The following is a 25,365-nucleotide window of genomic DNA, read 5'->3' as shown; positions in this document are numbered from 1 at the left end:
CCTGGGCGAGCGGCGGCGGGAGGAAGCGGCGGCCGCGCCGCGCCAGGCGGAGGGAGCGGCTCTGGGCGCGGCCCCGGCCATCGATCCGTGCTACTTCCCCTAATGGCCCGTCTCTTCCTCCTCCTCCCCCTCCCCTAGGGCGGATCGTCCCCCGGCCTCCCTGTATGTGAGAGACGGGGCCGGCGTCTCGGACGGAGCCGGGCCGCGGGAGGGCTGAGCCGGGAGCCGCCGCGGGAGGAGCGGAGGCTTCGGGGAGCGCTTCCTTCCCACCGCCCGCACCGCCGTGCGCGGCAGCCCCAGCATGGAAGCCATCGCCAAGTACGACTTCAAAGCCACCGCGGATGACGAGCTGAGCTTCAAACGGGGGGATATTCTTAAGGTAAGTGGGGGGTAAGGGCTCGGGAGTTGCTGCTTTCGTCCTGGGCTTTTCAGCTTCGCTCGTGAGTCTCTTCCTGTCTGTCAGACCTGACCCTCTTTTGCGTCCCCAGCGAACGCCATCTCCTTGTAACAGGGTACCTCAAGATTTCCTCAATCCCAGTCTGACCTCTTTAAGAGCAAGGAGAGGCTGTTTGGTTTCTGTGTTAAGCATGCATCCCGAAGTCTCTCATTTCTCTCTTCTGAGATTGGAATATTTGAAAACTTAGTCGTAAACATGGTAGCAAATAAGCAGAAGTACAACATAATCTCTACACTGAATTCCCTTTTATGAGAGGAAACCCCTTAAAGTAATCAAGATCAATTTGGTATTCCTTTCCTTTGCCTCCTGCCAAAGATTCCAATATCAGAGAACAGTGATTAGATTATTTCTCAGTAGATAATCTTTTAGCATCAGGCTGTCAAATATTGGTGCCGAGTTTTATCTTCAGTCCTGATGAACTCGTGATAAGCTTGCGGCTGAATATTTAATGGCTCTATGCAGATGTAAGTGGATGTTGGAGTGCATTAGGGGAATTTTGGTCTATAGTTCTTTCAATATATCAAAGGCTTTTTAGGCTTCATCTTGGCTATATTAAAGGAATTTGAAAAACATTTGAATTTCTAAAACTTTATTTTAAAAAACTGGACACACAGAACAAGCCCCAAATTTTATTTTGGGAGACAGTAAAATATAAAAATCCATAGTGATTTGGCCTCATTGAAGCATAGCTCTGAGCTTTGTTGCTTCTAAGTAATAAGAGCCATATTGTATCTTAATGGGGTTTCATTCAGAGTCAGTATTTCTCCATAAACTTAGAAGACAGGCTTTACCTTCCTAGTGTGATGTATTTAATATTAAAGTATTTTAAGCTGCTGCTTTCTAAAATGCTTTAAGTAGGAACTGTTTTCAGAGGTGCCTATCCTGCAGATGTAAGGCTGTAACTTTGTGTATGCTGACAAATCAAGTCCTGCAGACCTCAATGGGATTACTCATCTGCTCAAAATTTTTGCCAGGGAAGGGCTTGATTTTAACTCCTATTTTAAGATAAGTTGGGAAAAACAACTTTTACGTGTAAACTTAATATGCGTCTTTTATAGCTGATATTTCAATAACATAATTGTGGCTTTGTTAAAAGTGCAGTAATATTGTGTGGCTATCAACAGATAAAGGTTGCAAAAATGTATCCTGGTTTGAGATTAACTTAAACTAATTGCATCTGTATATATCTTACACATCCCTGGCCCATAATTGGCCTAAAAATGCCTGTTAGACCTGTACACCTCAATTCCAGTGTTTATGTAAATTACCAGAATATTTCCTTTTGCTGATTTTCAACATTCGAGACTATCACAGAAGAATTCTAAAATTCTGACAACCTTGCATTTATTTTTTCTTAACCTGAGCTGTATTCTTCTCTTTAGGGTTACTACTAGCTACCCTCAGCTCTCATAGTGTATTTGAAGTAGAGCACAGTTGAAGTGAGCTTGTAGAAAATGCTGAACAGGAAGGAAAAAATAAGTATAATTTTATACTTAAAATGTATTTTTAATTATTTTAATCTAGTTTGGTATAGACGTTTGCTGAAGTACATGAAAAAACATCTTGTAAAATTTGCATTCATTGAAAATATTTTCTTCTCTAAGAATTAAAGGAAAAATATCTTCTTTTAAACTTTCGAAAGTTTAGTCTGTGCTAAAACTCTTACAACTGCACACAGTGACTGATAGTAAGATGTTCTTGAGTCCCAGCCAATTGATGTCATCCCATAGATACAATTTTGTCACAGTAATAGAAACATGGTGGTATGTATGCTGTTACACTACATTAATCGTTGTATTTTTCCTAGAATACAGAGAGGGATTTTCCTACTCTACACAAAAACCTAGGCTGAACACTTCCTCAAAGCGTTGATGAACAGTTCTTCAAACTGTATTTCCTTTCAGCTCATATTCTGAAAATGCTTACAAATTTTACATACTTACTTCATAGATGAGTAAACTGAGTCACAGAAATAGTAAATTGCTCAAGATTATCACTAAAGTTAGTGGAAACTCCAGGAGTTTCAGGAATCCTTCAGCACATAGTTGAGGTGAGTTCTATGCAGCATGGTAAGGTTCACTGTCTAAAGCTGGTAAATTTCAGACAAATAAGCTAAAAACTATTAGAACTGTTACAGTTCTCTTTACTCAAACTGACAAACTTGTGTGGCCCTTTGTCATTTTGAAAGTCTGGTTCACTTCAAATGTGTTTCAGGTTGTGGAAATTAATTTCCATCAGACATGTCAGATCTGTTTTGTTAGTACTTTGCTCATGACTGAGAAATCTCAGGGTATCCCATTCATGTGCCTTATGTGATCTGTCTTATTAATCAGGCCAGTCCTGCTGCCCTCAAATGAATTGGGAAGAGAAATAAACTTGTAACATGTTGAATGCACCTGCACGCTTCGCTCTTTAGATATCCCTTGCTAGGGCACACATGTAACTTGACGTGGAGTGAAGACTTCTTTAAATCTAGCTATTAGACACCTGTCTTGATGCACCTCCGGAAAGTCAAGTTAGTTTGCCATCATCATATATGCCATCAAAGGACTGTTTCGTAAGTGAAATGTTATGCCTTGGCCACACTAAGGAAAGCACAAAATCTCTAACACTTTAATTCCCACTCCTTGGAAGTTCATGTTTCTCTTTGTGGAGAGAGAAGGCAAAGATTCGCACTGTCCGACTCTCTGATTTCAGCAGATAACTTGCCTATGATGTCATGGTGCCATTACTGCTGCGTACCCACATATTCAGGACTTGATTGAATAGCATTTGAACTGTAGCCATTAAGCTGGTTGTTAGTAATCTTGTGGCTGGTTTCCAAAAGTGAGTGAAGATAGTTGACCTTTGGCTTGCAATTGTAAAACAGCTGAGCGAAGAGGAAAAGTGCTTGGCCTTTTCTTTTGTGGGCATTATATGGTAGAAGCTACTTCTATGATTTTTGTAACCCTGGCAGTACGCTGGATCCCCTTGCCCTTTTGTCTAGTGGTTCTATAGCAGTGTGTGGTATTACCATTCAGGAGATGCAAACTGACAGCTTTTGTTAAACTTTTTAAATATGCTAAATGCTACTCGCCGAGCCTTTCCCAGAGAAATGAAAGCTTGCTGCTTCCTTCTGTGTCTTCTGATTACAGTACAGTGCTGCAGCTCTCAAGATCACCATTCTTTTCATGTGCTTGTGGTTGCTTCACAAAAACTTGTTGGTGACTGGCATCCTATTGGGGGTGTGAAGATAACTTGGCCTGTTATTTAAAAAAGTAAAAAAGGGAAACTGAGGCATTCCTACTTGAAATTTTGATTTACTGTTTTTCACTTTGAATAGTTGACCGTTGTCATGATGCTTTTTCAGTCTTTTCCACTTTCACTTGCTGTATTTATTGAAGTTGGGAGTGGTTAACTTCAGTCTCTGTCTATATTTGTTATTCAGGTTTTATGTCCCCCAAAACTATTGTATTTCTAGCAGCTTCTGGTTTTGTTGGCCTTTGTGCTAACTGGCAAGTATCCAGACCTAAAGTGTGCTAATACTTGCTGGTGGTTTGGCAGGAGCTGGGGGGAAGGAGAGAAGAAAAATCATCATTCCTTCTCTCATCTCATCATCATTTCTTTTCTCTATTCCTCCTACACCTAATCTGAAGTGTACAATTAATACCATGGTGCTCTGATAACAGTTTCTGCATGGTTAATACAGAAGCACTAAACATATTAATGAATATCTTGAATGTTAGAATTGTGTTTGGTTTTTTTTTTTTAAACTATAGACCACTGCTCCATTTCCTCTTTCTCCTTCTTCTGTCATCATCTGAAGAACTGAATAAGTTCCTGTTCCCAGTAGTTGTCAGCATAATTAATTCAGGGGCACTTACAGATTGTTTTTATGAGTAAAATTATTCAGGTGGTGTTTTAAATAGAGGGCCATCATCTTTAATTTTGGGGTTTTCACTTTTGTGTGACACAAACCAACTTCCCTGTGTGCTAAAAGAAGGAATTCCTTGCTAGGATTTTGATCACTTGACAGTTTCGTTCAGCAAAGTCAAGATTTTTTTTTTCCTACTCTGATCATACACTTGACAGTCACCGCAGGTTCTGTTCACGTGATTGTTTGCCACCAGGCTTCTTTTCTTTCTGTCAGCCTTTAAGAGGATTGAGCATTTGCAAACAGTTGATGCTGAGATGGCATTTTCAGTTCCTGCATGAAAAACATTTTTCTGTGTCTGGATACAGTGAAACAGTTTTGAATTGAGGGAGGAGTATGATAAGGGGAGCATGGTCTCCCTTCTCTTCTTCCTCATCCCTCGTCTTTGACCTCACCTGCATTGGCTGTTATGTCGTGGTGTGGGTGCTAGAGAACAGAAATTCATGGCTTGCTGAAGAGTAGTGCAAAGACTTTTCCTCTGTTTTGCGTGAAACTGTCTTCACTGTTCATCTTTCTTCTCCCTTCCTTACAGACCACCTTCATCTTTCCCCATTTCTTGTAAGGGGATGAACTCAGTGTGGTCTTGATGATTTTAATATGTCAGAAACAGTTTTCTGAATTAATGATTCAGGCAAATTGCAAGCACTGTGTGCTTTATATTGAAATAGGTCAAATATTTGAACAGGTTGCCCAGAGAAGTTGTGGAATCCCCATCCTTTGAGATACCCAGACAAGTCCCTGTGCGCTGTGATCTAATTAGACTTGTTTTGAGCAGCAGGGTGGATTGGGTGACTTCCAAAGGCCCTTCCAACCTATGTTGTTCTGTGACTTAGCTGTGAGTGGCAACTCTGTTGTATGTGATGGTTGATTTTTTTGTAAAAGTGCACTTAGGTAAAGTTCCTTCGCTGGCGGCCTTGAGTGAAGATGATATTTGTCATCAATATGTGATCAATATTGCAGTCTAAGAAGACAAAACTGTCAGAAAATGACAGAGACTCGTAAAGACAAGTACAATTATCTTAAATGTAGTTGATTTGGCATCCTGGCAGTTGGAGATCTGTGTTACAAAGAGGTGCTGCAATAAGAGGTTGCATTCTTCTGGTCTACCCAACTATTCAATGCCTATGTTTTTAGTATAAACTTCTCAAATATTGTTCCTCTTATGTATGATAGTAATCTGAAGGTGGGATGTGTTTTATTAGCCAACTTCTCTAGGCATCGAGGGGAAGGGTTGTGAGAAGGAACTACCTAACCTCCACAAGGTGCGTGCGCCCAAAAAAGAAAGCACTCATGTTCTGTATTTGTAAAAGAGCTTGGACCTGCTTAGAGCAAGATTGCATTGCTGAAGGTGTCTTTGTGCAGAAGACATAAATATGGAGTATTCCAGACTGAGGGTGTAAAGCAGTCTTTGCAAGCAAGGAGTAAACACACTCCTCCTTAAAAATGGCATCTTTGTTTTTATTTAGTAGCTATTTGTGATGATTATTTAAACTTGTCACTGAAAGCAGAGAAAAATAAGCTCTTGTGAGCTGTGTGCTACCTGAAGCCTACTGGAGTTTTGAATGTCAAACAAGACACTGATTAAAGCTAGTGGTCAGCTCAGCTAATTATATTATATCGACTTAAGATGTATTGCATTCTGTTATAACCAGGGGAAATGATGCTAATTTGAAGCTCCAGCTGCCTTTTGCCAATTTAATGGAAGTGCTATTGTTACAGCTTCTCTGCGAGGTCCAGCTTTTGATATGACTGGTGTGACAGACTTCTGAAAAGTATTAGCATAGGCATGTCAGCAAGCCAAAATTTGATTTGCTAAATTATTTATCCGCTTTGTTCAACATGCTTGTCAAACTGCAACCAATGTGATGCGCTTTTGTTTTTATTTGCTGGCAAGACAAAAATGTCATCTCTCCTCTTTGGTTCAGTGACATTTCTCTCATGATAACTGTATGATGAGGGAATGTCTGAGAATTTCAGATTAATAAAATCTGTTATTCTGAGGGACGTCCCAGGTGTTAATGGACTAACTTTGATTTAGGTTTTTTTAATGAAAAAAAAGCTTGATCACAGTTGGGAAAAGAAAAGAGGGATTATTACTTTTAGTGGCATGTATAAAGGATTGAGAGTGTCATAAATGTAGTATTCATAGTTTTCCAGTTTCTGTGCAGAGCCCTGCTGATTGGGGGAGGAAGAGGGATCCTGTTTGTAGTGAAATTCAGACTTTTCTGATTTCTCACTATAATCAATAAGGATCCAACTAAGCGAGGGGAGATAGGGAATCCAATTTGTCTGTGTACAGCTCAGCCTAACATAAGCAGTGAACTATATGACCCCTTGATAAAATCCCTTGTGCTTTAAAGTTGCCAGTGGCTATATACCAGAAATCAATAACTAAAGCCTAAACCTCACGAAAAAAAGCACTGGGCAAAACTACCTCTATTTCTTTGAAAATGAAAGAAAATTAAGCATTAGTCCCCTAACAACGCTGGAGCCAAAAATCTTATAATCTCACATTGAGCAAAAAGAGAAAGTAATTCATCAAACATGATGAACTTTACCATATAAATCTAAACAGGAGGAACTACTAAAGATAACTTTAGGACAATTTCACAATTGGTGTGAGGCTGAACTGTTTTATTAATTTAAGGCTATTGTACCGATGATGCCAGATTTCCATACTTAACTTGCTGGTTACCTCTGAATTAAAACCTTTGCTAAATTGTTAGGGATTTTATTTATGTAAGTCTTGAAAGATTTGAAAAATCAAAGCTAGTTCTAGAACCATAACAATAAAGAACTTAAAAAAATCCAAACACCATGACTTCTGCCCCCCCCCCCTCCCCCCAGCACATTTAAAGCCATTCACATAATGGGCATCAGCAAAGGATTTGGCAACATACGTGAACTAGCTGAGATGAGTTTTGTTTGAGTTTTTCCTGCGTGACTGTGTATGTAGCTTCACGTTGCGTCTGGTCTGTGGTGTTGAATTGCAGGATGTCTATTCCAGGTTTGACAGCAGAGTGCTGTTAAAGCAGTAAGCGGAACTAAGAGGAGTCTGTCGCACCACTCTGCACAGAGGATTACAGGTATGTCTGCACTGCGTAGTGAAGAGATGGGACTGTATCTTCTGTAGCTATGTCCAAGCTAACTTTCAGGTAGCTGGAGTAATGATAACCACATTATGGGATTCAACATGATTTACAAAACTTATACCGGACTCTGGATGAATACTTTGACTGTGATTAGTTCTGTGTTAGAAGGTGTGTGATGTATTAATGTCTGACTTGGCTACTCTGGAGGTCTTAATTAGCAATATGTGCAGCAAAGGATAAGCCTATTTCTCTTCTCCCCCCCTGCCCTCACTCCCTTCTTTCAGTGCTGGTGGGATAGGTGCTAGCCAGAGAGGTGAAGCTGTGACTTGTGAATGTAATGTTTAGGTAGAAAAGTGACCGAGGAAATGCATTTGTTCTTCCTCTGGTGCCTAATCTTATGGATGTAGAAATGGAGCTTTTGTGTAATAATCCATTTCACTGGGGCACTAGGTCTCAATTTTTTTTTATTTTTTACTTGCTTTATTTAGAATTTTGTTAGGAAAGCTGCCTTTGATCTCTGTAATTTCCAGTTTTCTCTGAAAATTCTGTTAAATTCAAAATGCAAATGAGTAGGTGACTTGTATGCATTCGACGTTTCTACGCAGATCAGCAAACTGATTCTGCAGTAGTTTGATACACAAGTTCTTATCTGCAGCTTTATCCCACAGCAGTTCTTGCTCTTTCCTTTGCTGGCTCTGCAGTGGCAGTTAACGTTATCTCCCAAGTCGGGCAAACATCAGTGACTAGAATATACACAAGGAAATAAATGTGTGTTTTAGATGCTTTTGGCCTTGGGAGAGAAAATAGGATAGGAGAATGCTTTCTGTGATGTTTTGTTTTGGTTGGGGTTTTTTTGCATTATCTACAGCGTGGGGAATGCTGTATAAAGTTGTTCCTTTCTCTCAAGTATCCCTATCTTTTTAGATGGAACAGCAGCATTGTCGATCTCAATCTGTCAAGCTTCAAGCTGCACTTTGTCACATTCTAGGCTTGTGCCCTGTTGCTGAGTATTTAAAGCACTGCTCATGAGTGGCACATGCCTTCAACTTTGAAGTCATCTTGTAACACCTCATAAGAGTAGGTGTTCAAATGGAATAGAAAAATGGTTGTGAAGCAGACTGTCTGCGGTGGAGCCTGAACTTGTTCCCATGTCTTATATGCATGATTGGTGCCACCATCTGACAACTCAAGTGAGAATTGGTTTAACAAACTTAAGAATGTGTTTTTTTCATGGTGACATGTGCTAAACACATGGGGTTGTACAGCTGAGCTCTAATAGAGCAAAAAGTGAACTGACAGTCTCCAAAACTGCTCATGATAATTATTTTTAGGATATTTATTATATTTCTGAAACCCAGATGCTACTCTACAATACTTCCTGATTAGTTCCTAGATGCATCTGAAATTTGCATTTTAAATGGTTGTGTTCATAATTTTCCTCAGCCTGTATTTCTCTCTTTACTAAAAGAATAGTGTTTTTACGTAGATGCTAAATAAAAGCCCATTTTAAAAATGTCTTAAATGTCTTGGAGAGCCCAAGAGGCTTTTTTCCCCTTAAGGAATGATTGCTCACTTGAGTGTCTGTACCTGATCTTGGATCCTTTTGTCTCCAGTTGTTTGAGGCTGCAAAAACAGATAGACAGTCCTGTTATTGAAGATTCATCAAATCAGTTGGTTTTTTGATCCCGTGGGGACAGGTCAGGGTGGTGACTGGAATAAGGCAAAAGTTAGGACAGCTATTTTTGTGTAGGAAGTAGGTTGTCAGCCTCTGTAGAGTAATTAATTTATAATTGTGATCTTCAAACATTACTGACCTTTATAAATAAAATATAGAAAGAGAATACTTAACAGAGTAGATTTATTCTATTTGTACCTGCTGAATTTAGCTTCTTTGCATGCGTTCATGTCAGCATGCACGCTTTGTCGTGAACTGCATGTTGGCTCCACTGCAGCTGGACATCATGCAGAGAGCAGAAAGCATTTTTTTTAAGTTAAGCTGAACTATAATTATACAGTTTGTCTCTAAAACCTCTTATTTAAATAATTTGTCTCTGGAATTCATGCTTTCTGCATTGACCCAACCTACTTCTTGCTCTAACTTGTACTAAAAATCTACAGGTTTATATGTGGAGGAAAGGAAAAAAAGTGCTGCTGTTATGCAAAATTGTTTCCCTTGGGAGGAAAGGGGGGAATTCTTCATGAGTTATGTATGAGCCAGCAGGTTCCACTAATCATAGCAGCTCTGCTAGTGCAGAAGACTTGTGGTCTAAGCTAGTCAGCCCTCTGGTTTGTGAGAAATTGGCACAAAATTTTAAACCGTGCAACTCTTGCTGAGCTTGAGTAGGTTTTTCCATTATAAATCCTTATGTGCAGTCAAATTTTGAGTATTCTTTTGTTACCTACACTTCTTTAGCATAAATGTGAAAGTGATACTTTAACCATTTGATCTGGCTTCTACTTTCTGTTGTTAATCATAGATTATGGTCTGCATGGAAAGACCTATGCTTAGATTCCAGGTTAAAGTGAATTTATTTCAGAATACTAGGAAGGATTTTAAGCTGCACAAGTGTCCATCTTTTGCTAGTTCCTCTGGAAAATCTGCCACTCTTACTTAAGAGGTATTTCCCTGAGCTCCTGAGTAGTTCAGGTCTTGTGCTCTAATCTTTTACTACTACTGGGGGCATAAATAATCAGGGAAAACTCCCAAACTCTTGGGGGGGGGGAGGGGGAGGGAAGGCAAACAAGTGCTCAGAGCGTGTCCTACAGTTGCAGAGGAAGGGAAGAAACAAATGCAAGGAGGAAAATGAGGGGGAAGTGGCAGCGGTAATGGAGACAAGTACAATGAAAACTTTTAAAGGTGAAACTTGGCATTTAAAAATGTTGTTGTTTCCAACCTTGCCTTCAAACAGTACTTGAGTTTTGGTGAGATGAACATCAGCTTAACAAATGTGCCTTGTTGAGGCAATATCAGGAAAATCTGTTGTGCATATATTCACAGCTAAATTTTGCGTTTCTGTAATGTTTTGCATGTCCTTGAAGAATACTTTGTCAAAATGTATCCTTAGCCCTGGAAGTGATAAAGCATGGACTGGGAATTCAGGCTGTCTTCTGACTGCTGGAATGGAGGAAGCAGAAGTTGCTTCTGCTTCCTCTTTGCCTTCACTTCTGTCCTTATTTCTTAAAATATATTTTGCACCGATGCCTCTGCCCTACATCTAATGAAACTATGGTTTGTCAAAAGCTGTGTGGATTTGTCTGTCTTGACCATTTGTACCAGGGTGCTTAAACTTTCTTCCAGCATCAAGCTGTTTTGGCACTTCCTTACTCCTTAGCAGGATGTAATACATTCCTCAGGTTTTTTCCTGAAAATTGCCTTTTAGGTTGAGAGTGTAACTTGCTCTCTGCCAGAATGGATAGATGAAGACTGTTGTGACTCTAGCTGGGAAGACCCAGACTGAAACTAATAACTCTCTTTACAGGGTCACAAAAAATAGAGATAACCAAAGTGATAATAGTTGACCCAGCTTTCCTAGCTTCCACCCCTTCCTTTATAGCTTGTTATGTCTGGAAATCTTGCAAGCTGTTACCTTCACTCAGTTTATTTAGGGTTCTGATGTTTCTATAAACTTTCTTGAGCTTCCTTTTCCTTGAAAAGCTTGTGTTTCATTCCACCTGTCTCTGTTCAGATTACAAACATGTGCATGATGCTGCAGTAAGATTAGAGACACTGTTGATGCTATTTGCATTATGAGCAGTAAGTTCCTTGTAAAACTTATTTATTGAGAAGAAAAATAATTTTTACCTTTCAAAAAAGCTGATGTTATTAAACATAAGACAATATGTTGATAAAAGAGCTGCTCTACAGCCTGGTCAGCTGCTGAAATCTACCCATGGGTGACTTACGTGAGTTGCAGATTAGCATTCTGTGGAGGTGTCTGAGCTACCCCATGAGAGTATAGTTCTAGACCCTTTTGGGCTCCCTAGTTTAAAGTCCTCACAAAGCAAATACAGTTATACCATTTTCTTAGTTTGCTTTGAATCTAACTGGATTTAGATGTTTTTGTTCAGGATTGCAGTCCAGAACGAGAAGTCTGGCCATACCTAATCAAACTCTTGTAAAACCACCTGTTTTCCCTCACTCATCGTCCCCAAAACTCCTAAATTACTAACTGGGGGGAGAGGGGACATCATCCAAATGAGTGGAGCTAGCTCTCATGTCCTAATGCAGGAACAAGTAACGCTGCTGGGGTGTGCTTGGGTTTGGCAAGGTTTTTCAGCGCTATCATAGACAGATTTGAGCTGACCTTTTACATGGCCCTTGTACCATGTTGCCAACTACCTCTATTAGTGAGCTTTCTCCTACTCACTGTTCATTGCCACAGATAATATTAAGTTTATTATACCTTTATAATTGGATTATGCTTTAGACTTTCTCCTATGGAAGTAAATTCTACCCTTCGTAATGCTAAAATACTGTCCTGTATAATTCTGGGAACAGTTCCCATCTTGAAGTGAATTATATGCAATTTTCATGATTAAAAGTAATAGAAAACTCTTTACACATATCATGTTCCTCTATTCTTCTCTGAATATCTGTACCATTTGCCATTAGAGGCAGGGCTAGATGGACCCCTTGAGTGCTGGCTGTATTGGGTGAGACATTTAGCACTGGACATCATCTTCCTCCTTGTATGAGGTCTTGGCTTCCTATAGTCAAGCTTCAGTGACTGTCAGCTGGAGGCTGTATCTGGACTATTGTGTTTTAGCAGCCACTGATGGCCATGCCTTCTGTGTATCTTTCTGAACCCATTTTGAGTCCATCTGTACATTATAGCATTAAATTCCTATAATGTAAACATATACTGTGTGGAAAAAAGATAGTCCCTTTGGTTTGAAACATGCTACCTGGGAATTTTATTGACTTTTTTTTTCCTCTTCTGTCCCCCTCCCCTTGCAAGAGATAGTAGGAAAACACCTCTGCCTGTACTTCTCATGGGGAGAATAGATTTACAAATGTCCTCTTGTCTTTGTCACTTTTTTTGAGAAGGAAGTTGGGCGAGTCTGATCTCCTATGGTGCAAAAACCATTCCATACTGCGATTTATCCTTGTTCCTTTCTCAACTTTTTCAGTTCATTTTAGGATTTTTTGAGATGGGTTGAGTGTAGGTACTCACAGTATTCAGGGGCTGACACAGAACAGATTTACAGTGTCAAAATATTTGTTTTGGTTCTTTCTTAACAGAATATTAGGTGATGTTTCTAATTTGTTTTCGGATTACTGCCCCCATGATTCCAGGACATTTGCTGAGGAGTAATAGTTTGTTTAAAACCTATAGCTTCATATAGTTATGGTTCTTGGGGGTTTTTGTTGTGTTTTTTCTCATGCGTGTTATGTTGCATATTGTATTTAATCTGACATTTATCACTTGGTCTTTTATTACTAAAAGTTACCTGTGCAACTTATCAATTTTAAGGTTTGAGTACGCTCAGTAACTGTCTTGGCGAACTTTGCTGCTTCACCCCTCTGTCACCTTCTTGGATCACTCATGAAGCTGTTGAACAGTGCAGTCCCTCCCGGGATCCCTGTGGACAGTGACCCTTTGGTTTCTGTGTTAACCTTATATTAAGCCCCAGGGAGGGAGCAGAGGGGGAAATCCTGTGTTGTTAATGAGTACGTTTGTGGAGATGAGTAGTGGAAAACCTGAGGGTTTGGGTTTTTTGTGTTGTGTTGTTTTGTTTTTAAATGAAGCAACCCACAGAAAACTTAGAAAAGCCTGAGTCTTGGCCTTGCAACTATTGTAGTTTATCTCAATTAGTGATTCATCTGTCTTCTATATGGAGTTATATTTTTGTTCTTTCTTGCCACTGGTTAAATGGAGGTCTGAGGTGAAGACTGCTTTTAGCTTTTATAGCTTTGCCAGAAGAGCCCAGCTTCCAAACAGCTGCTTGAAAGTCAACTTAATTGGATAGCTGTATTTCCAGGGAGGTTTTATGGCTGTGTACTAGCAATATTGCTGCAAACCAGCTGGGACCAACTGGCATCTGTTATGGTACAAGATATGTATTTAATATCTTTAGATAAGGCCTGATCCTGGTTTGTGAGTACATTAGTGAGATGGCTTCCACATATTGAGGTCTTCCCAGAACTCCACTTCTTAGAAAGTTTTTGAATGCTCTCTAACACATGATCCACACTAACACATGGTCTAAAAATCCTGTTTTGCTGTGTAGGAGTGATTGACCCCTGTTCAGGTCCCTGGGGGGGAGTTTTCTGTGGTCAAGGCATTGATCTCCTGATTGGAATCTCCCAGTAAGGGAGAGTTTTAGTGCCTTAGCTTTTACTGAGACTTAGAATGGAGATATTGCACTACTATAATGTCCTTGGGAGCTTAAAATTAGTCTGTGGTCAGATAATACACCCTAGGGTGTCAGTGACCTGTATTATGATATCCCTTCCAGGTTATTGCAATGGAGCCATAACGAGGTCTATTCTTGTTTTAATTTGTTCTTGACCTGGAACAGTTCTTCTAATTTGAGACACTAATTAGGAGATGGTTTTAGTTATCTCTCATATTTTCCATAAAGAATTTGGTGCCTCAGCTGTCTTGACTTTAAGATTCTGGAACAAGTTATTGCTTTGGGCATTTAGTATCTGCATTTCTGCATTATTCATGTAAGGACACTCTGATTTTCTTTTTTGCCTATAAGCCAAGAAAGTAGCAATAGTCTTCTCTTCTAGAGATCACTGGTGTTTCTAATAGTATGTTACATTAAAAACAAACACACACAAACACCACCACCCCCCACACCCCCCCCCAAAAAAAAAACCACCAAACCCCTGAGTAACTTTGGACGAGTGTGTTTCTTTTCCCTATCCATGTGATTGTGAGCTATAATGACTATTGTAGGCTCCGTCTCTTAAATATACAAAGTTCTCCTACTCTCACTTGGTGTGAGCAAATTCCATTTAAGTGTTTTATTTTCCTTTTATGGAGAGAATTGGACATGAATTAATGTTATTTTATTAGCCCTGAAGTGAAAGAGGAACTTCATAACATAAGGGGAATTTTTTTTAAAGCATAGCTTTGACGTGCAGAAGTTGCCTTTTTTTTTTTTTTTTTTAGTGCTCCTCATTTTCCCCTCTCCCCTCCCCTCCAGTGGAAAATTCAGAAGATTACTTTCAGTAAGCCCCCACGACTGTGGTTTTGGACTTTTTCTAAGGTAGAATGCAAGTTAAACTTGGTTTGGAGCTCTTGGGCCTTGTACTTTCCCAGTTTAAGTCAGAGTAGGAACGCTGTTTTGCCACTGAAATGAGTACATTTTACAGACCATGAGGCAGCTCTCTGGTGTGCGTGTAGTCCTTACTGTACAGTGGTCATCTTTCCTCCTTCTTTTTCAAAAGAGGAGGTTATGGGTATTTTTTCAGCCTATGGGCTGAAAGAAGAAATGAAAGAAGCCTATGGGCTTCTTTTTGGAGTTAGCTGCAGGCCATTTAGTTCTGATAGCTTTCCTTGTTTTAAAGGCATGATCCTTACTCTTCAACATCTAATTCCCTGGTTATGGTTCAGACATCCTTCTCTCCAGCTCCTCAGTCTATAATTAGTTATCAAAGCATGTTCTTTTTTCAGTCTACCATGGAGTGCATATTTTTACAGGCTCTGGTGCAGTGTGTGTTTTTCTTTTCTTTTTGGAAGGCTAATCTTTTCTGTTTTGCCAGAAATTGTTGGGCGCTTTATGGTTAAATTGAGGCCATTATAATTCTAAATTTTGTTATGCCAACTTTGTGAGTACAGAATTGTGGGTGTTTCGTTCTGTATACTATTGGTTCTCCAGAAGTTGAACCATAATCTAATGATGATTTTGGAGAAGAAAGAAAAATGGTTTAGTGTTGGAGTGAATCAACACTTTTAACTAAGGCCTGTTGTGACCCAAAAATAGGCTAAATTTAAATGTCATTAAAAGATTTCTGGGATATAATAGTTCATTATTCCATAGCAGACTTGAAAACAATCATACATTTCTTCTTAAACTTAAAGTTATCGTGAATTCAAGAACAACATGAGATGTTAGTACACCAACCCTACTCTGTGTTTTTGTAGAATTCAGTGCGTTTGCCCTATTGAGGTTTACATGTGCTAAGGGCATGAGTCGCTATGAAGCACTGAAGAAGCTTTGTGCAGCAAAGGCCATAATTTTTGGCAGTTGTGTAAAAGTTGGGGTTGATTAAGTGTATTGCCCAAGTCTTCTGAATAAAATGACTGAGGATATAACGTTAAGAATATTGACATGCAAGTTGTATCCCTCATGATGAAAGAGCTAAGGAAACTGGAAAAGAAATAAAGGGTTTATATCTTAAATAAGTTGTTTTGGTCATTTGATAGATTCAGAAACATAACTGAGCATAACCAGTTGGTGCAGTTTGTTTTTCTTGGTTTTTAAAATTGTTAGAAACATTTCTCAAAACAACCTGTGAAGCAGAGTTGTGATTAAATATATTTTCACAAAGCTTATTTAGCTGCAAAATCCACTGAAATCCTCCCTCCCCCCCCCCCCCCGTATTTTTTTTTTATCTAATGTCTTTGCCTTGTTGACTGTTTTTTCAAAACTTAAGTTTGCTTCCTGCATGCCCAGAAGTTTGAATTTGGAGTGTATGTGATGTCTTTGGCTAACAAGGGTCTTTCAGTACATCTGTTATTTGAAATCTTTTTCTCTTAGCAGAACCTGACCAGGTGGAAATGACCAAAGTTGCTGAGTGAAAGCTCTGTTGCATCTCGTAACAACATCCAGTGGTGGCTTGAACAGTCTGTAAGAGTGGACTGTTTGAACTGTTGTCCTGGTTTCGGCTGGGATAGAGTTAATTTTCTACCTAGTAGCTGGTATAGTGCTATGTTTCGGATTTAGGATGAGAATGATGTTGATAACACACTGATGTTTTCGTTGTTGCTGAGCAGTGCTTACACTAAGTCAAGGGCTTTTCAGCTTCTCATACTGCCCTGCCAGCGAGGAGGCTGAAGATGCACAAGAAGCTGGGAGGGGGCACAGCCAGGACAGCTGACCCCGACTGGCCAAAGGGCTATTCCATACCATATGACATCATGCTGAACAAAAACTGGGGGGAGTTGGCCGGGGGGGGGGGGGGCGGGCGGGCATGGCCGCTGCTTGGGAACTGACTGGGCATTGGTCAGTGGGTGGTGAGCAATTGCATTGTGCATCGCTTGGTTTGTTTACTCTTTTATCATTATTATTATTTTCCCTTCCTTTTCTGTCCTATTAAATTGTCTTTATCTCAGCCCACAAGTTTTACCTTTTTTCTGATTCTCTCCCCCATCCCACTGAGTCGGGAGTGAGTGAACGGCTGTGTGGTGTTTATCTGCCTGCCGGGTTAAACCACAACAACTGTCTTTGAACTTCAGGTTATTAGTGCAACACCAGCATAATCCTGGTTGTTTTTTGTTTGGTGGTTTTTTGATTTGGGGGGGTGGGGGGTGTTTTTATTTTTGTTTTGTTTTTAAAGTGTGGCTGATGACCTGCTGGCAGCTGTGCCCGTCCATTGAAACATGGGCACAAGAAAACGGCAGTGTGCTGTCACAGGCACATTTGAAAGCAAGTCCCCTAAAAATCTTTTTCCATTAAAGGGCCTCTTTATTATCCTCTCTTTCTCCCTCATTCAGTGTTATGTAGGCAGGAAAATCACTGGTGCTAATGTAATGTTGTACAGTAAAGCTGCATCTCATTTCTTCTTGTTTGGTTCTGTTTTATGAGATTGGAGACATTCTGTGAAATGTTTTTAAGTGGGTATAATGTTCTAAAGCCGATTGTGCAAACTGCCTTCAGTTTGCTTAGTTTGATACGTATACTTATGCTCTCAAAGGTTTGCAAGATCTCTTGGTGTGCTTTGCATTATGCAAATGTGACAGGAATGAGTCAGACGATATTCAGCGTTCTGATCAGATACCATTTGCAAGTGTCTTCCTCTTGTGTGTGTGTGTCCTGCTAGTGAGGAAGTCTGAGCAGCTTTGCAGTTACGGGAAAACAAGAAGAGTTCCCATCTCTCTTAAATATTCTCACTCTCTGAAGATCAGCCAGTCCAAGTACCTGTACATTTCCTCTCCAATTTGAGATGTTGCTAGACATAGGTCAGTAAAAACAGATTAAATAAACTATATCAATCAAAAAATATGCTAGATTAAAACAGTTACTCTGCAGCTGACGGATCTCTTCTCTGATGAATATAGTTGCAGTTCCTTAGTGGTAAATTAGTGGTTTAGGTGCCTTAGATGGTGTTTTTTATACTGTGGAAAACTGATCTCTTATGTCCTGCTAAGCCAAAATGATGTTAGTTGTATGCACTGAAATTGCCTTGATTTGTACAGGGAAAGATAAGCTTCATTAATTTCTTTATTTTAGTCAAAGCTAATTTATAACTGAATTTATAATCTAGTTATGAAGGTGTCTTTTTTTTTTTAAGTAAGGGTTTGTTTCTGTGCAGTTGGATTAAGATTCTGATAGGGAGCAAAAAATCATCCCTGCCAGGAGGCTAAAGCTATGCAGTTGTTGGTTTTGCTGTTCTTTTTATGTGGATGGGATTGTGTGACCAGCCCTGCGGAACTGATGTGATCGGGTCCTCCTGTAGCTTTCAACAGTGAACCATCCCAAAATGAAATGGGTTGTAAGTCCTTTTTGCAGATCTGCATGTCTTCCCCACAAAGGATAGTTAAATTTAACATTTAAAATGCACAGATAAGAGGTGAGGCAGCAAGTTATGCATATGTACAGAGTTGAGGCAATAGAAAGAGCTTTGTGTGGATATCAACCGAATCATTAATTGTGGCTATGTCTATATAATATGTTACAAAATCATGAGGGCTGTGAGAGCGTGAACAGGCATTTTGTGGGCTGAATTAAGACATGCTGTAAAATTATTGGCTAAGAGTAGATGCATGCAAACTGCAAATGTGCTCTAAGAGTTATGAGAGTAATTAGCCTGAACTGACAGGTGAACTTGCTTGGTAAGAGATTGGATCTTGTGGTTCTTTTTTCTTTTTTTCTTTTTTCCTTTTTTTTTTTTTCCCCTTTCTCAGGTCTTTGCATATCTAGCTTACAGTACTGCTAAACTTCACGTCGAACCTCAAAGGTCTCATGTTGCAGGCCTTGATTTAGAGAGCCTGAGGCTTTTGCTGACCTACAGGGCAGGGCTTTTTTTCTGGAAAAAGTTAGGAGCTGTTAGCTGCTTGAAAAATAATTTTCCATTTATCTTATAGCTACCAGTCTATTTTTAATTCCTTGGATGATTTCTTGCTTACCTCTCTTTCCCTTAACAGTGTTATTTAATCTCAAGGCATCTTCCTGATCCTATTTAGTGCTAAACTATCACACGCTTTTTTTTTCTTTTCTCTAAGTTTCCCTGTTGCTGAATCTTGGCCAGGTTCCACTGAGGTAGCTGGATAGTGGCCACCGTAATCACTCTCAGCTATCTTGTATATCTGAGGCTATTTCATGCTTCCCTCCCCCCCCCCGCCCCCCTTCATATCCTGCAGAATAGAAGAGTTAAGGGGTCATTCCATTCTGCATTTCTTTAATACGCTGTCTTAAACCAAGGTTAAAACTGTCTCTTCCTGCGACTGCACTGTGTCAAACTGGTCGCAGATGCGAATTGCTATCTTAACAGTGTTTATCCACCTTATAGTAAAAATCAGTATCTAGTCATGTGCAGTTTTGAGATCTTTGTTTTTCAGATGATTGTCTCTTTACTCACTGTGTTTCCAATTAAAGCATCTGGGAATGGTATTGGCTAGAGTCTCAGTAAATTAGTCTCTTAGTCTTTAATATTCTGCAACGTATTAAAATTACATTGATGTATTACTTTTTCTTACTGTTTATGTAGCATGGATTTGGAAATGTCTGATTTTCCTTTCCAATATGTTATATTAGAATTGGTTAAATAGGTACAAATCTAGCAAAATATTGACTTACTGCCATGGTGAACCTTGAAAAGCCTCCTGTTCTAGGAAATTGGCCTCCTGTTATCTCTGATTTCATGCTTTTTCCATCTGTCTCAAAATGAAGAGATTAGGGCTGATCCTAGCTATGTGTGTGAGGCAGATTATGGTAATCTTATTATTCTGATCTCATTACACTTAGTTTCTAGATTTGAAAATGTCCTGGTTTTAACCCTTTCCTCAACAGCTACAAAAAATTCAGTGAAAAGGTAGTTGAGGTGTATTGTGCAAACTTTTGGATTAAAATGTTTATATCATCCTGAAATAATCAAGCTCTCAAAGACTTTCCTAGTTAAATACACTAGGTTTAGGTGTGTTTTTTTTTTCTAAACAGACTATCTAAAATGATGAGTAAATCAACTCATTTGAGTTATAAAAGATAGCATTCCCGCATATATGACAGCAAATAAGTAATGGTTATTAAGAATTCCATTTTCAGTTTAGTACTTTTTACTCTGGGGAACCTAAAATAAGAGGACTTTCTGGAGATCCTTAGTTCATGATAGATCAGAACTTTTTTTTTCCTAGCTTTTCTGAAAAGAAATGGGATTTTCCAGAGCTTTGTCCCAATGTTTGACACACAAAAATATGAAACTTAATGAAGACTGTCTTGATCTCATTACAATTACAGAGAAGTTAATGCAGGATGCTGGAAAATATGTAGCTGTGTATTTTGAAAGAAGAAGGGACAACTGAATTGGAGCACCAAATTCCCTAGCTTATCAGTATCTACTGCACAGCTTCACTGTTGGTACTAGGGGGTCAACTTTAATTGATTGCAAAGGGTTAACTTTCTAGTCTGTGATGGAGAAAGGGACTCTTCTGCGCTGGGCTCACAATTTTACTGAAAACACTGATGCAAACGTTGTCAGGTGGACTTCAAGGATTACAAAAGGTCTTTGTCTTAAACTTGTGGATGAAGCTATGTCCTTTCTGCACAGTTTCAGGCACCATTTATGAAATAAGTGTTATTGCTTCTTCAGGCCTGTAAATGAAAAGAAAGCAAAATGACAGCTGCTGATTGTGGGAGTTAAAAAGCAAATATGATTCTCTGTCTTCAAGAGGTTTGTATTTTATTGTAACTCCTGTTCAAACAGATTCATAGGATAGTTGGGATTTTTTTGTACTACGCTGATGTACTTCTAGATTAAATACTGCAGGGAACTCTCTTTAAATTTGAATATTGCTCTGACCATTCTACTGGTCATCTTTGAACATCAAGCATATTTGCCAGTTCCCATCCTGAAGTTGCATTTGGAGGGCAGGGAAGAAGATTGGAAAGGAAGGGGAAAAGATGTGTTAGTACATCAAACAAAGCGGGGATAGAAGGAAGCAAGTTCATTCTTCTGTGTTCGTTCAGTCATTTTTATAGGTCATCTAAATTGGACCTTTTTGTACTATGGTATATATTGTTATACCTGGTTTTGCTTAAAGAGAAGCATGCAATGCAGGAACATCACTTAAGTTGCTGCCCCAACTGCCTAGAGTCCATCAAGTGTGTAACTCTTAATTAGGCTTCATTGTTTTATAGTACCGGGACCACTTGAGCTTTTCCTCTAGTTGCTAATTCCTGTGCTCTGTTGATACAAAATTCACGTAAATGACCGTGCTCTGTTGGGACTGAGCAAGTTGGGAAAAAATTGAGCCCTTTCCAATTATGTTTTTTCTTCACCCTGTTCAATCCTGACTAACTTCTCAAACACTTGGGCTAGCACAGGGTGGGGATGGAGAGTGCAGAGGTGAGAATGAATGGCTGGAGGGAAGAAAGTACTGGGAGAAGCTTAACTTAGCTCTGCCACAAACTTCATTTGTGGAATCACTGCCTTGGGGACCTGTCTTTGCTTTACAAACAGGATATTCTGTTTTGTGTGTCACTCTTACTTGTGCTAGCACAGACATTTGTAGAGTTGCACTGTGAACTGGTCAGGGAAGAGAGCCAGCAGTGGCGAGGGATTTGTTCATTTTTTGTTGGGTTTGTTTGTTTTTTTTTTCCCCCCTTAGCTAAGGTTGTCTTTGATTTGATTTAAAATAGTTGTGCTGGCTGCACTGGGGGGAGACCAGCTTTGGCGTGGGAGTTAGATCAGCGTACCCTAAGCTGGCATTGCTGCTGAAAGCTTTTGCTGCTGTCAGACTGCAGTCTTCATTCCTGCCCTCAGGCTATACTTTTGGCTGAGTCTCATGATGACAGAGCAGCATTCTCTTGGCGATTATAGAGCAGCCCTTTCTTTTTGTAACTTGAATTATTTTTCTTGCTGTTCTCAAGAACTCCTTAAAAATTTGCCTTACCAAAAATGCTGCTTCTATTGTGCATTCACACTGGGTGGTGGTGGTTGTTTTGCTTTGAGTGCTGAGTTGCTGGCAATGTTTTAATATATTTTTAGATAACAGTGAAGTATTTGTTTTTCAAATGAGAGGTAGGAAATTGCAAAGAATAAAGAATTGCATGAGCTGGCTTAGTGATAGCATGCCTGTTCCATTTGGGGTAGTGGAGGAGGAAGGGGGAATAGATGGTGATGTAAGGACTGTTGCTGTGACACTCCCCCGGTAATAACTTCTGTGAGGAGCTATAAAGGGTTGAAGGAAAAATAAAGATGTTGAGGATTCGTTGACTTTGACGCTTGGTATGAGTCATATCTTCTCAGTTGTAAGAGGAGGATAATTCAAATGAACACAGTGAATCCTTACTGTAGCAAATGCAAAACTTCCCCCCCCCCCCCCCCCCGAACTTCATTCTTGACAAAGCAGGGGTTAGATTGCAGTCAGTCTGAGTAAAGGGTTGTCTCTTTAAACAAGAACCGTGAGACTCCTGCATAAAATTATAGCAAACAGAGTTGTGGAAGTTCTTAATTGATGAGGCAAGCCTTTAATTTGTGGTATCTGTTGGTTTAAGGCAACTGCAGTAAGCCTTACATCTGACAGATTCACATAGCCTTGAGATTGGAGACTGTTTTTTCATAACACAGTAGAAAAGTAGAGGGGCTTTCTGCAGTATTTTAAGTTCTATTTTCTGGTCTAATTATCACTAGTTAGTCTTTTCCACTCTGCCAGTGTGTGAAGTCTGCTTAATAAAGATCTGTATCTTCTGTCTGACAAGCATTTATATCATATTGTTCTCCATCAGTATGCCTGGTAAATTTTATGGCCAAAGCCAAATTATGCTTTCCCAAAGGTGCAGATGCAACTGCTGTTGCCCATCCTAACAACAGTAGGAAGTATGGCTTCTTTGCATGGACTGACAGTTGTTTGTGGAGGGATTCTCAGATCCTGTCCGGAGCACTGATGTTGCTTTATGAGCAGCAATTGCTCATAAAATCCTGTGCAGACTTTTTAGAAGTAATTTTCATTTTTCATCTCAAAATGACATTTCAACACCATTTACTTCACTTTTTCAGTAGGATAGGGCTTGAAATGCATGGCTGGGGAGTTACAGATGCATTTTGGAGTTGGGGAAAACGCAGTTCAAATAGATGGTGATAATACTATTCTTAGGTCACTAAGGCTGTAAAACCTTCTTGGTGCTGACAGGAAATGGCAGACTTTAGCTTCATCAGCCAAAGTGATCAGCCTTTGCAGCTGGGGTCTGAACTGAATAGTGATGACATCTGGGGCAGCTGTCTCAAGGTAGTGGAACGTGGGCTTTCCTTCTTCTGTACTTTCCAATGCAAATTGCATAGTATGCTCTAGGGACTGGCAGAAAAGTACATGTGTGGTTTAGATGTGCAAGAAATTAGTAAATATTGATTGTTCAATTACTGCAGAAAGGATATTCCAGTTAACACTTGCTTCACATCCTGTGTCTTAAAGGTTTGAGTTTTGCGCACCACTATGAACACATAATTTTAAACATCTAGTCATAAAGCCCTGCTCTTTCCCATGTGTGCAGTTTTGCAATGTGTAGTTGGAAGGGATGACTTTTGCCATGCATGTCAATGATGTAACCTGTAAAGAATTAAACTTGTCAGAAGGATCAACAGCTGTCATTTGTTGAAAGTACGGAGTAGAAAAAAGGTTTGGTTGACCCACCAGTATTTCTTGTGAGTGTCCCTGAACTTGATAGCTGTTTCATGTATGAAGTCTGTGTTTTTTTCTGTTTATGCTGCAAAAATCTTTGGATGTCTCTTGCCAGGATCAGTATGAGGCTTAGCTTAACCTGGCTGGCTGACCTGTAGGTAACTTTTCTTTCCATCTTATCCATTAAGGGTCCCAGCTTCAATTTGTATACAGCTTGAAAAAAAGCCTACACAAAGTAAGCTTAGCATCAGAAGACACAAATACCTCTGTAAGCCTCAACTGAGTCCCTCACTCCTGCTTCCCCATTTCCCCTCCTCCCACTCATGGTCAGTTGAGTCTGGGTTTTTGCTGCCCCTTTGCAGGACCACCCACGTGCTCCTTCTTGAACTCTTGTCCACCTCTTGCCATAGTCTGCTCTGTCTAACTCTGCCTAGATAAAACTTTAAGCAAGTGGAACTATTAATTTTTGCATATGTAGGGCAAATTTTTGCATATGTATGTATATAATTTTTGCATAGGGGTTGGTTGTTGCACAAACTGTAGAGCAGGCCTTTTTTGTGTCTTTTGAAACTGGAACGAAAGGTGTTTCCTTCATGGCAGTGCCTGCTCAAGCAGTCCTGCCCTATTCCTTTCCTTCCCGTCTCCTCGGTCACTTGCTTCAGTTCCAGACTTGTACCCTGGACTTGCTGGTATAAGTATCTGTGTAGCCAACCAGTCAATTGAGACGGGTGAAAAATACACCACCTCCCTCAACTGTTTTTGCAGTCAGATCAGTTCCCCAATCTGTTGAACTACACAAGTGCCAGTTACCACTGCATGGAGTGTGTGTGGGAGGGTGCAGCCACACAGCAGTGACTGCATAAACCAACTCAAACAGTAAGGCTGCCAAACATCTAGCCACTACAAACTGATGGTGTAGCCTCTGAGTTTGTAGCTGGGTAGGAATTCATGCTCAGAAGTATGAACTAACTAGTAAGATTGTTAATTCTGAGGTCAAGATGTGTGCAGCATCAGTATAAACAATTTCATTGCTGACTGTTTTGAGAGATGCCTGGATGCAGGCTTAAGTCATCTGGATTTTGGCTTATAGCTCTGTGTTCAGTTGAATAAGTGTTCCACCTTTCAAGGCATAACTTAACAGCTGTGTTTTTTGAGGACCATCAATAAGAGACTTGAAACGTACAAAAGTTCAGTAATATCAGAATAACTAAAGTGTTGCATAGCTTTTCAAATTTTTTTTTTTTTAATACGTCATATCAGGTGTAATTGACCTAGGGAACTTAGTTCTATAGATAATTAGTTGTCAAATATTATTCCTGATATCTTTCTGGCAAAGAGCTGCATAAGACTGTTTCAGGTTCTGTAAAATTTACAATGCCATAAAATATTAAGGAATCGATATTAAATGCAAGAACCTGTGCTAGTAGAATCCTAAAGCCTTTAAATTTTAAAACCAGATGAAGCAAAGTTAAGGTTTTTATTGCTCTGTTAACTTGTCCACACTGTAAAATGAATGCATAATAAATACTGTAATAAAACAGTTTAAACAAAACCATACATTTAAAGAAAAAAATTTTGAATATTATCTGTCTTGTAAATATATGCCAATTGCACTGAAAGCCTTTTTTTTCCCCCCATAATGTTGCTAATAGTCAACAGGAATGTGCCTCTTGTCTTGATCTTTGGAAGCATGTTGGACCTTTTGCTTGTGTGGTTGCACTGGAAAAACCACATCGGGTAGCTGCCAATCAAGTTAATTTACTTCCTTTAAAAGCAAAAAATGAAAGTCTGTGTTTTGAAATTTTTCTTTAAGGCCTTTACGGGTTGTATCTTTTCTTAGTGTGCTTTAAAATGTAGCAGATAGTGTTTCTAATTGTATTTCCCACTGAAATG

General features: G+C 39.6%; 1 protein-coding gene across 1 annotated transcript in view; it reads left to right on the top strand.

Moving 5' to 3' along the window:
* GRB2 (growth factor receptor bound protein 2) overlaps positions 1-25,365 on the top strand; it is a 54,165-nt gene that overhangs the window by 5,276 nt on the left and 23,524 nt on the right. Inside the window, exon 2 of the mRNA XM_072881281.1 lies at positions 139-379. Within this exon, the coding sequence (XP_072737382.1) occupies positions 302-379 (78 nt within the window). The 5' untranslated portion in view covers positions 139-301. The remainder of the gene's footprint in view (positions 1-138; positions 380-25,365) is intronic.

This window comes from Ciconia boyciana, chromosome 16, assembly GCF_034638445.1.
Source record: "Ciconia boyciana chromosome 16, ASM3463844v1, whole genome shotgun sequence".
In the NCBI taxonomy this organism is placed as follows: domain Eukaryota; kingdom Metazoa; phylum Chordata; class Aves; order Ciconiiformes; family Ciconiidae; genus Ciconia; species Ciconia boyciana.
Note: the sequence above shows the minus strand (reverse complement) of the source record. Positions and strands in the feature narration are given on the sequence as shown.